The 12,613-nt window shown below is 37.4% G+C and overlaps 1 protein-coding gene across 1 annotated transcript in view; it reads left to right on the top strand.

Moving 5' to 3' along the window:
- LOC124789120 (probable flavin-containing monoamine oxidase A) overlaps window positions 1-12,613 on the top strand; it is a 267,938-nt gene that overhangs the window by 172,507 nt on the left and 82,818 nt on the right. The window contains exon 6 of the mRNA XM_047256409.1: window positions 9,565-9,706. Within this exon, the coding sequence (XP_047112365.1) occupies window positions 9,565-9,706 (142 nt within the window). The remainder of the gene's footprint in view (window positions 1-9,564; window positions 9,707-12,613) is intronic.

Below are 12,613 nucleotides of genomic sequence, written 5' to 3'. Positions count from 1 at the left end.
CCTTCCCCATCAGCTCTTCTGCCAGAAGAAGGAGCCACTGGCTCCGAAAGCTTGCCAATTACAACCATCTTTTATGTGTGTGTTCAACGGCTGCTTGGTGAGTAGATTTTTTATCTGTCTAATTAAATACTTTTTACATTGTTTATTTTGACATCTTGTGAAAACCTAGGCTCAGTAAAGGATGACTAGACCTCCACAAACCAGACAGTTACCAGATCCCCTGCCAGTGTTACATATCATACACTGTGGAAACTGTTTGCACAGTAGAAGATGGGCACCATGAACATAAACCAGATGAGATGTGGCTGACCATAGCATAAAAACTGGCCATTCTATGGATTATGAAAACGCCAAAATACTTAGGCAATTGTCCTCCTCCTGGGATTACGTAATTAAAGAAGCCAGACTGCAAGAAGCCCGACTGCAAGATGGTCCAATTAACAAAGACAGTGGTCTGCAGCTTAGTCAGGCATGGAACCCTGCTGAACCTGGAAAGGAAGAGGCATTCCCAGTTGGTGGTGTCCACACCCGATAGTGGTAGCACGTACACTGCAGGCCAGAGTGGGGACTGAGGCTCTGCTTCCCCCACCACCGCCACTATCCACAGTGGTCTGTGAGGACAGCATACAGAGCAAGGTGGTGGAGGGGATAATGGCCAGCATATATAGGATGCTGAGAGGAGCAGCACAGGATTCATCAGGGACCACCTGAAGATGGCAACATGTGTTTTTGCTGAAATATCATGCAGGAATTGTGATGTGACCCAGCTGGACACCTGCAAATTCTATAAATTAGAGATGCACTGGGGAAATATCATATCATAAATCTCACTGTTTAATTACCTCAGCATTTCGTTCCTTTGTTAAGGTGGAAAGTGTCATTGGCAATTGCAATTTTTTATTTTGAATTTCTAGTTCTTCCTGGCTTGGCTCATTGATGTGCTGCTCGAGATTGGTATGCGGTTGCCAGAGTGTGGTATCAGTTGCTTTTATTCATTTTATTTTTTAATTCTGAACCCTGTTCTTGGACAATGGAGTTTAACTCAGTCTTTATTTCCTTTAACTCGGTCTCTGGAGATTTCATACTTTAATTATTTGCATCTAGTTTAATGTTTAAGTTTTCACTGAAAGGATTAAACCACTCAGGGATGTTAGCATCCACATTTCTTGTCACAAGTGGCATGCAATATCTGCAGTAACACATGTTTAATTAAACTTAGTTTAATACTGTAATAATGTTTACCATCACACTGTAGTGCAATGACAAACTCTGGTTGTGAAACACACACATAAAAGACTGTTGTGATTGGCAAGCTTTCATAGCCAGTGGCTCCTTCTTCAGGCAGAAGGGTTGTAGGAGAAGGAAGAAGGGTGAAGGAAAAGGACTGGAGGGATCTAGGAAAAGGGGTAGATTTTGGGAAAGTCACCCAGAACTGCAGATTAGCGGAGACTTACCATGCAGGATGTGAAGAAAAGACTGATTGTTGGGGACTGCATCAGACAAGATTTGAAAACCTGAGAGCTTAAAGGTGGAAGACAGGGTGACATGCAAGACAGAGATTACAGGAAACTAAAACGGAATGAAGCAAAGAGTAATTCCAGTGAAGAAAAGCTGAGATGGAAGAAATTAATGTAAATTAAGTCCAGGTGGATGGTGAGAACCAAGACCATGTTGTAGTACTAGTTCCCACATGTGGAGTTCTGAGAAACTGGTATCTGAGGGAAGAATCTAGATGTCAGGTATGGTGAAACCGGCACTGAGGTCACGTATATCATGTTGTAGAGCATGCTCTGCAACAGGATATTGTGAGTTGCCAGTATATACCCTCCCTCTGCCTATGCCCATTCATCCTAAATGATAATTTGGTGGTAGTCATGCCGATGTAGAAGGCTGAACAGTGTTTAAATAATAGCTGGTATATGACATGTGTCATTTCACAGGGGGCTCTCCCTTTGATAGTGTATGTTTTGTCAGTTACAGGGCTATTATTGGTGGTGGTAAGAGGGTGCGTAGGGCAAGTCTTGCAGTGGGGACGGTCCAGGGGTAGGAGCCATAGGGCAGGGAGATGGGTGCAGAATCGCACATTTCATATGAGTTATGGGGGAGGCTGTACCATTATAGTCCGACAAGAATATTGCGGAGATTGGGAGGGGGACAGAAAGCTATTCTAGGTGTGGTGGGCAAAAATTCAGACAGAATGGATCTCATTTCAGGACATGATTTTAGGAAGTCATGACCCTGTTGAAGTAGCTTATTAACACATTCAAGACCAGAATAATAATACTGAGTCACCAAAGGTGTTCTCTGAAGTTGTTTTGTGGAGGGATCAGCAGTACCAGGACTGGATGTGATGACCCAAAAAATCTGCTTTTTAATTAGACTGGTGGGGTAATTACATGCAGTGAAGGCTGAGGTGGGAATGTTGGTGTATTGCTGTAAATAGTCTGCATTCGAACAAATACATTTGCCTTGGATGCCAAGGCTGTATGGGAGGGAACATTTGGCATTGAAAGGACGGCAACTGTCAAAATAAAAGTACTGTTGTTTATTGGTAGGTTTCATGTGGATGGAAGTGTGTAGCTGGCCTTCGGTGAGGATGAGATCAACATCAAAAAAAGTGGCATGGGATTCAGAATAGACCATGTGAAATTTAATTGGGAGAAAGTATTCAGACATTCTGGGAATTTTAGTAGGTCATCCTCACCTTGAGTCCATATGTTAAAGATGTCATTAATGTATCTAAACCAAACCAGGAAAGCCCCTTCCAAGCGACCGATGAAAAGGTTGGCATAGGAAGGAGCCATCCTGGTACCCATGGCCATACCCCTCAAAGGGGAAGTAGTTATTGGTAAATATAAAGTTGGTTAAGGTGAGTAGGAAGGATGTCATAGGTTTGGAATCAGGTGGGTGCTGACTGAGGAAATGTCCAGCAGCAGATTAGATTAGATTAGATTAATACTAGTTCCATGGATCATGAATACGATATTTCGTAATGATGTGGAACGAGTCGAAGTTTCCAATACATGACATAATTAGGTTAATTTAACAACATACTTCAGTTATTATAACAACTTTATTTTTTTGTGTTTTTTTTCTTTATTTTTTATTTTTATTTTTATTTTTTTTATATTTTTTTTTTGTTTTTTTTTTCCTTTTTTTTTCTTAATTTATATCTAAAAATTCCTCTATGGAGTAGAAGGAGTTGTCATTCGGAAATTCTTTTAATTTCTTCTTAAATACTTGTTGGTTATCTGTCAGACTTTTGATACTATTTGGTAAGTGACCAAAGACTTTAGTGCCAGTATAATTCACCCCTTTCTGTGCCAAAGTTAGATTTAATCTTGAATGGTGAAGATCGTCCTTTCTCCTAGTATTGTAGTTATGCACACTGCTATTACTTTTGAATTGGGTTTGGTTGTTAATAACAAATTTCATAAGAGAGTATATATACTGAGAAGCTACTGTGAATATCCCTAGATCCTTAAATAAATGTCTGCAGGATGATCTTGGGTGGACTCCAGCTATTATTCTGATTACACACTTTTGTGCAATAAATACTTTATCCCTCAGTGATGAATTACCCCAAAATATGATGCCATATGAAAGCAATGAGTGAAAATAGGCGTAGTAAGCTAATTTACTAAGATGTTTATCACCAAAATTTGCAATGACCCTTATTGCATAAGTAGCTGAACTCAAACGTTTCAGCAGATCATCAATGTGTTTCTTCCAATTTAATCTCTCATCAATACACACACCTAAAAATTTGGAATATTCTACCTTAGCTATATGCTTCTGATTAAGGTCTATATTTATTAATGGCGTCATACCATTCACTGTACGGAACTGTATGTACTGTGTCTTATCAAAATTCAGTGAGAGTCCATTTACAAGGAACCACTTAGTAATTTTCTGAAAGACAGTATTGACAATTTCATCAGTTAATTCTTGTTTGTCAGGTGTGATTACTATACTTGTATCATCAGCAAAGAGAACTAACTTTGCCTCTTCATGAACAACAAAGGGCCCAAGACTGATCTTTGTGGAACCCCATTCTTGATAGTTCCTCAGTTTGAGGAATGTGCTGATCTTTGCATATTATGAGAACTGCTTATTTCAACTTTCTGCACTCTTCCAGTTAGGTACGAATTAAGCCATTTGTGCACTGTCCCACTCATGCCACAATACTTCAGCTTGTCTAGCAGAATTTCATGATTTACACAATCAAAAGCCTTTGAAAGATCACAAAAAATCCCAATGGGTGGTGTTCGGTTATTCAGATCATTCAAAATTTGATTGGTGAAAGCATATATGGCATTTTCTGTTGAAAAACCTTTCTGGAAACCAAACTGACATTTTGTTAGTACTTCATTTTTACAGATATGTGAAGCTACTCTTGAATACATTACTTTCTCAAAGATTTTGGATAAAGCTGTTAGAAGGGAGATTGGACGGTAATTGTTGACATCAGATCTATCCCCCTTTTTATGCAAAGGTATAACAATAGCATATTTCAGTCTATCAGGGAAAATGCCCTGTTCCAGAGAGCTATTACACAGGTGGCTGAGAATCTTACTTATCTGTTGAGAACAAGCTTTTAGTATTTTGCTGGAAATTCCATCAATTCCATGTGAGTTTTTGCTTTTAAGCAAGTTTATTATTTTCCTAATTTCAGAGGGAGAAGTGGGTGAGATTTCAATTGTATCAAATTGCATAGGTATGCCCTCTTTCATTAACAGCCTAGCATCTTCTAATGAACACCTGGATCCTACTATATCCACAACATTTAGAAAATGATTATTAAAAATATTTTCAACTTCTGACTTTTTGTTCGTTAAGTTTTCATTCAATTTGATGGTAATACTGTCTTCCTGTGCTCTTGGTTGACCTGTTTCTCTTTTAATAATATTACAAATTGTTTTAATTTTATTATCAGAGTTGCTGATTTCAGACATGATACACATACTTCTGGATTTTTTAATAACAGTAGTTTTTATAATGTTTGATAGTTTCTGGGTCACTACTCTTTCTTGCTGTAAGATACATTTCCCTTTTCCGGTTACAAGATATTTTTATACCCTTAGTAAGCCATGGTTTGTTACAAGGTTTCTTACGAGTATATTTAACGAGTATATTTAACTATTTTCTTGGGGAAGCAGTTTTCAAATGCATTTACAAAAATGTTATGAAATAAATTATATTTTAAATTGGCATCAGGTTCACGGTACACCTCATCCCAGTCTAACTGCTGTAGGCTTTCCCTGAAATTTGCAATTGTTAAATCATTGACTGAATGTATTACTTTGGAGGACTGTTTAGTATTGCTGAATGGAGCTATGTCATATATTGTAACTAGCTGTGCACCATGATCAGAAAGACCATTCTCAACAGGCTGAGCATTTATCTGGTTAAACTTATCTTGGTCTATAAAGAAGTTATCTATCAGTGAGCTGCTATCCTTTACTACCCGAGTAGGAAAATCAATAACGGGTGTCAAATTGAAAGAACCGAGTAATACTTCAAGGTCATTTTTCCTATTACCCTCTTTCAGAGAGTCTACATTGAAGTCCCCACAGATAATAATTTGCTTCCCCCTGTCTGACAGATAGCACAACAAGGAGTCCAAATTTTTCAGAAATAGATGAAAATTTCCTGATGGGGACCTATATACAGTTACAATTATAAATGTGCCTTTATTTAATTTAAGATGTACTACAGGAACCAATATTAGGTCCACTCTTGTTATATATAAATGAGCTGCTTTAATATACACTTAAAAGAGCATGCACCACAAAGGAATTACCTGAATGGGACAGAGATCAGTAGATGCGAAGTACATGTACAGACAAATAAATGATTACAATTTCAGAAAAAATAAATGATTTATTCAAGGGAAACTGTTTCACAAACCAAGCAAGTCAATAACGCATTGGTCCACCACTGGCCCTGATGCAAGCAGTTATTTGGCTTGGCATTGATTCATAGAGTTGTTTGATGTCCTCCTGAGGTTGCATTAGATTGTCAAAATCCCAGACTGTTGGGGTTCTGCCCATAATGCTCCAAACATTCTCAATTGGGAAGATATCTGGTGACCTTACTCACCAAGGTAGGGTTTGGCAAGCATGAAGACAAAAAGTAGAAACTCTTGCCATGTCCATGCGGGCATTATATTTCTGAAATATAAGCACAGGATAGCTTGACATGAAGGGCAACAAAATGGGGTGTAGAATCTTGTTGATGATGTACCACTGTGCTGTAAGGGAGCCATGGGTAACAACCAAAGGGGTCCTGCTATGAAAATAAATGGCATGCCATCACTCCTGCAGGCCATGTGGTGGGTGACAAACAGGTTGGTATCCCACCACTGTCCGGGACCTCTCCAGACACATCCTTTCTCTACAGTCTCATTGACTGCAGTAGCATTGTCTTCAGTGATGAATTATGCTTCATACTGAGCCCCGATGACTAACAAAGACTTGTCTGGAGATGCTCCGGACAGCAGTGGGATACAACCTAACCAAAACTTGCCATATGGCCTGACAACCAGGAGTGATGATCTGGGGTGCCATTTATTTTCATAGCAGGACTCCTCTGGTTGTCATCCATAGCTCCCCTAGAGTACAGTGGTATGTCGACGATATTCTACCTTCCATTTTGTTGCCGTTCATAGAAAGCCATCCTGGCCTCACATTTCAGCCCACCCACACATGATGAGACTTTTTACTGCGTGTCTTTGTGGTTGCCAAATCTTACCTTGGCCACCAAGGTCACCAGATCTCGCCCAATTGAAAACGTTTGGGGTATTATTGGCAGGTCCCTCCAACCAGCTTAGGATTTTGACATTCTTAACACCAGTTGAATAGAATTTGGCACAGTATCCCTCAGGAGGACATATAAAAACTCTTATCAGTCAATATCAAGCTGAATAACTGCTTACATAAGGGCCAGAGGTGCGCCAATGTGTTGTTGGCTTACTCAGTTTGTGAAGTTCTTTCTCTTGAATAAATTATCCAATTTTTCTGGAATTCTCATCATTTATTTATCAGTACATGTATATCACATCTGCTGATTTCCTTTGTAGTGCATCATTTTTTGCTCTTAGTGTGTATCTAAGAAGCTGAAATAGCTCTCTTTGCTGATGATGCTGACTTCATAATCAAGCCTAATGGAGAAACTACAAAACTTAAAAATGTATATGAAGTATTCCTGAAAATGATTAACTAGTTTTCTGCAAAGGGACAATAAAACACACTAAATGTTACAAATAATTCATAATGCAAATCATTAATGAAACAGAATATAAACATAATATAAATATGAATGTAGTGTATTATTTTTAACACATGGCCATGGAAAAACGTGAAAAGACTTTTCAAATAAGACAGTAAATGCTACGAAACAGTTATTGTTAAGTCAGGAGCAACAGTGAAAAATGTTACTGATGTCAATCTACATGACAAAATGTGAACAAAAAAATTGATGTGTATTGTGGATGTAACACTCTGTCCAACCATCCTGATTTAGATTTTCCATAGTTTTCTTAAGTAACTTCAGGCAAGTTCTGGAGTGCTCCTTTAGCAAGAACATCAGGACCTGTTGTATTATCTTAAAGCATACTTATGTATATTTTTGACCTATTTATTTTCATTGTTTTATGATGAAAAATCATTTATCATTGTAAGATGATCCCTGAATGAACAAATGAATAAAATAAAAAAACTAAACAAATGTGGCTAAAAATAAGACAGGTAACTGCCTAGCAGAACTAAAGTTTCCAGAATATAATAATCAACATAACACACAGTCATGACATTAAAATATAGATATGACTTAATGTATCACTTATGCATGACTAAAGAAATATGGAAAATGAACTTTAAAATAAAACAGATGTGTCCTTTGTTTGGCAGATGCAGCATCCTAGATATAGGCAAACTGAACAGGTGCAAGCATACCTGACACTGAATGCATCTAAATTATGAAGGAAAGTACTTTATATGTAGAAAAGATAAATGAAATCTTTGCACAGAGAGAGCAGATAGCATAATTCCATGCGATGGAGCAAATTCATCAGCAGCAGAAATAATAGCATCACCAGTATCATCAAAAACAACAGTTCCATCAGTATCAGAACCAGCAGCTCAAACACCACTACACATAGCAGAAGCAGTGGCTCTTCCTACACACACAGAAAAGGGAGACAAAATATTTCATTATGATTCACACCAGAATAGCAGTCCAAGCCATGTGGAACATCTCTCTAATGTATTCAAATTGAGTCTCCAGTGCCCAAAAGCAGAACTAACAACTCATGTGCAGAGAAAAAATATCATATTTATGTAAAAGTGAACCAGACTCAAAGTCTATATTCTATGAAAATATAAAATATCTGAATAATAAAATAGACCAACTAGTAATACATCTAAAAGATGAAAAAAAATGGAAATATTTCTGATGTCTTATATTTCTTTGAATATCGTATTACAAACAGAATTCACGTGTTACAGATTGAAAACTTTTATTTATCTGCTCATTACTGTAGATCTAGTATGGAAAAAGGTGGAGTAACAATGTTTTTAGAAACAATGTAGGATATAAATCTCTAGATTTAAGGGAATAATTTGCTGAGCAGAACATTGATGTGTATGGCATCAAGATAACAGTAGATACTGGAACAGTCCTTGTGCTGTCAATTTATAGACAGGTGTGATAAGTAAGAGTGATTAATTGTTTCTCAGAAAAACATTCAAATTTCCAACAGCTGCCCTTCAAATTGGCAGTGCAAGAACTGTGAAATGATGACATACTTCCTTCAGTAGAGTCTAAAAGTAAATGTCAGAAATAACTAATAACATTTAAAATGGTGATATTGTATGACACGGAAATTAACATAACTGGTATTTCAGCAGATGGTTTCTTAGCATTTGCCTGTATAAAGAACTACAATGAGTAGATTACAGTAATTTAATGCTTGGAAAAATTGATAATGAGTTATGTCAGCTTAGCCTGTTGTCAAAAATAGTTCCTTAGCAAACACTAAAAACAGTACATTATGGTGCAGTCATGAAGATTATCACTTGTTTACAAAGGATTGTGTTTATCTTTTCATATAAATGCTGCATAACCATTATGAAGGATTTCACTGTTCCGTCTATCTATGAAAGACGCAAAAGTCATTTTATTTTTATCAGTACATGCAAAAAATATATAATAACTAAATAAATTAGAAATTTGTTGAATGCTTTTATGTTAATCTGTACCTTGAGCGAAATATTCCACTTTATAAGTGCAAATGAGTCAGTGACAATTATTTTCTTCAATAGAAAAGACACCGCACTGAAATGTTTACTTACTGCTGCAACTTCTTTCTGTATAAAAATAATTTAAAACCAGAAAGAAACAACATTGACTCATGTCATTGCTAACAAAGCTCTATGTTGGGAGGATATGATGTGTGAGGTACGATTTGATCGTAAAATGTGTGGTTCCTTCAAACTTAAAAAGTATGTAAAATGTGAAGTAATAAGTTCCTTGTTTTAAAAAATAAATGGCTTTCTCTTGCAGGTGTCAATATGCAATAATGGCAATACCACCGAGTGAGGTGCAGAAAATATATTTCATGCCACCTTTGCCAGCTCAACACAAGAAGCTCTTAGATCACTTTCCTGCTGGCCATATGATAAAATTTGTGGCAACCTACAATGAGGTTTGTAGCATTCCTGCTTTAATTGTGTTATATATAGCCAGTCTGCTTTTCCTTTTTGTAACTGAATTTTTAAATACACCACTGTGCAGAACTTAAGGACAAAAGTAACTTTTACGTGATATGTCACTGCCGAGTAATACAGCCTAATGAAACTTGGACCCTACATGTAGAGAACAGCTACAGCATAATACAGAAGGTAACTGAAATAAATACACAAAGAGATGAATGGAAATGACACTTTTATTCAAAGACAATATGTTAGCAGAGTAATTTTCTGGAGGTATCTGATTGGAATGATAAGATTTGTTATCATAAATGAGGTAAAAATTGTTGCACAAACTCTTGTACAATTCAGTATGTGGAATAAAACACTGAGCATCCACAACGACATAAAATATAGTTACACAAGTGAGGCATAGACTCTAAATTCTTTCATTCCCACTAGAATCCTGCCTGGGAGGGACAGGACAGAAAATTACATTTTCAGTCCAAAAATCTTATTACAGCACATGATGGCAAGTCTTTTGCGAAAGGTTTTGTTATCATGTTTGCCAGAATTTGGTGTGAAGATATGTGCTCGACAGTGACTTGGACAGTTTTCATTTTATCTCTTATAAATTGGTGTCTATAATCTTTACTTCAACTCTTGTAGCCACTAGTCTCAGACAAATAAGATTTTTTACACACACATTAACAAGTTAAAAACTGTTACAGAAACTCAGTACATGAAATAACAACATTGAGCATCCATAGCAATCCAAAAGATATTGATGCAAACAAAGCACATGTTCTAAGTTCTTAAATAATAATTACATTGAAGTCACCATGATTTATGATGGTCCCCTGGACGTTAAAGAAGGAGGGACTTTGCTCTTAATAGGGTGTGTGATCACCACAGATGGCAATGCATGCTCTGCAATTTGGTTCCACGCTGGCCACAAGATTGGTAAGGTAAGGCATTGCATTCCATTCCCTCATCAATGAGGCTGACAACTGCTTGATAGTTGTTGAGACTGGATACATAGAAGCCTTTAGCCTGCTTAGCAGTTTTATGTAGGAACAGAATTTTCTTGGGTTCTTGGCAAGATCTTTTGATAAAGTCAATACCATCACTGCATGATAGTGATGGGAATGTTACCGATGATGGTGCCACTAAAGCGGAGTTACTAAATTTCCATAATTCCTTCACAAAAGAAGATGAAATAAATGTTCCAGAATTCGAAACCAGAACAGCTATTAGCAAGAGTGACATAAAAGTAGATATCTTAGTTGTTACAAAATAACTCAAATCTCTTAAGAAATGCAAGTCTTCTGGTCCAGATGGTATACCAATCAGGTTCCTTTCAGAGTATGCAGACACAATAGCGCCTTTGTTATAGTTCAATTCTTTTATCTTGGCGGCTCGCGCATGCCCGCCCAGACGCGGGAGATTGCTGCATTGCCAGTTGCACACGACGCACGCGCCAAGAGAAGCAGCGCCATAGCATAGCATAGTTCGCAAGCTTACGTTTACGTGGGAGCGCGCAGTTCATGAAGTAAAGCCACCACGGCCGCATTAACCCTTTTGCTGCTACAAAGGCGTGCTCCCTGCATACCGCGCTGTGCACGATTTTGTCATCACTGCACTGCTCGCCTGTGCAGACACATAGTGTTCCCACTGCTTTGACACACTTATCATTCGATTTCACAAAAACCATTTGGCCCAAAAATTTAATTTTTACACGTCTTCTTGACTGATACCTTCCCCCCTGGTCTAAATAAGTCGCTTATTACAGTTGCAGAAGAGGAATATATTTCAATACCATTGGTAAAACTGCGACTGTGGAACAAAAAAAAGAAAGAGAACATGAGTACCATTGTGTATGTGCCATACCTTTCATTGATTGAAGTGCTTTAAAATAAAGCCAAACGCGTCCGGCATAAATAAAAAATTTATTACAGTCGCGAAAGACGGAATATTTCTCAATATTACATACGACACCTATGTGGTACTTAAATTAAATGAGATATTGTTATACCGTAAATTTTATATGAAATTTAGGTATCTTGTCCACATTTCATTCTCAACATTGTGGCAACTGAAATCGACCATACGGAAAGTATACGCCATGGACTTTTACCTCTGCAAACTCTTCAAAATTTTGTGCAATGGTTTACTACATTTAATGTTGCATAATAACTGCGTTGAACATCGAAACAAAATTGTCATTTATGGGGGGAAGGTATCAGTCAAGAAGACGTGTAAAAATCAAATTTTGGGCCAAATAGTCTTTGTGAAATCAAATGATAAGTGTGTCAAAGCAGTGGGAACACCATGTGTGTGCACAGGTGAGCAGTGCAGTGATAACAAAATCGCGCACAGCTCGGAATGCAGGGAGCACGTGTCTGCAGCAGCAAAAGGGTTAATGAAGAGACAAAGCACTAGAAATTTCAAAAAATTGCATTCAAACGAATATAGTTCGTGAAGTAGGGCACTTCAATATTGTTTTTAAATAATGAAAATATTGAGCACTGCATAAGGTTTGAAGTCATAACCTTTCACATTGAACCCCAACACCTTCACCGTTACGCTAACGCAGCTCGTCTGACTACGAAACGCCATGAGGACTGTACCACGTCACGCAAAATACCGACAAACACTGTTGGTATGACTATCAATTACTCATGCTTCGTCGAAGTACAATAGGAAATAAACAATTACCGCTTTTCTTTATTGCGAAAAAGCGGTTCGTGAGATTGATACAAATACCTTTCCTTGCTATCACCTGAATTAGGAGTCTTATTGCTTGTTTGGTTTAATTAATTAATAGAATATGAAGCAATTGGTATAAAAAATGCTTTTTCCAAACTTTCTACAAAAGAAAGTCTGCTATCAAGACATTGCTTTTGTTCTATTACTTTATTTAT

Source organism: Schistocerca piceifrons, chromosome 3 (assembly GCF_021461385.2).
Source record: "Schistocerca piceifrons isolate TAMUIC-IGC-003096 chromosome 3, iqSchPice1.1, whole genome shotgun sequence".
In the NCBI taxonomy this organism is placed as follows: Eukaryota; Metazoa; Arthropoda; class Insecta; order Orthoptera; family Acrididae; genus Schistocerca; species Schistocerca piceifrons.
This window is presented reverse-complemented; position numbering and strand designations above follow the sequence as displayed.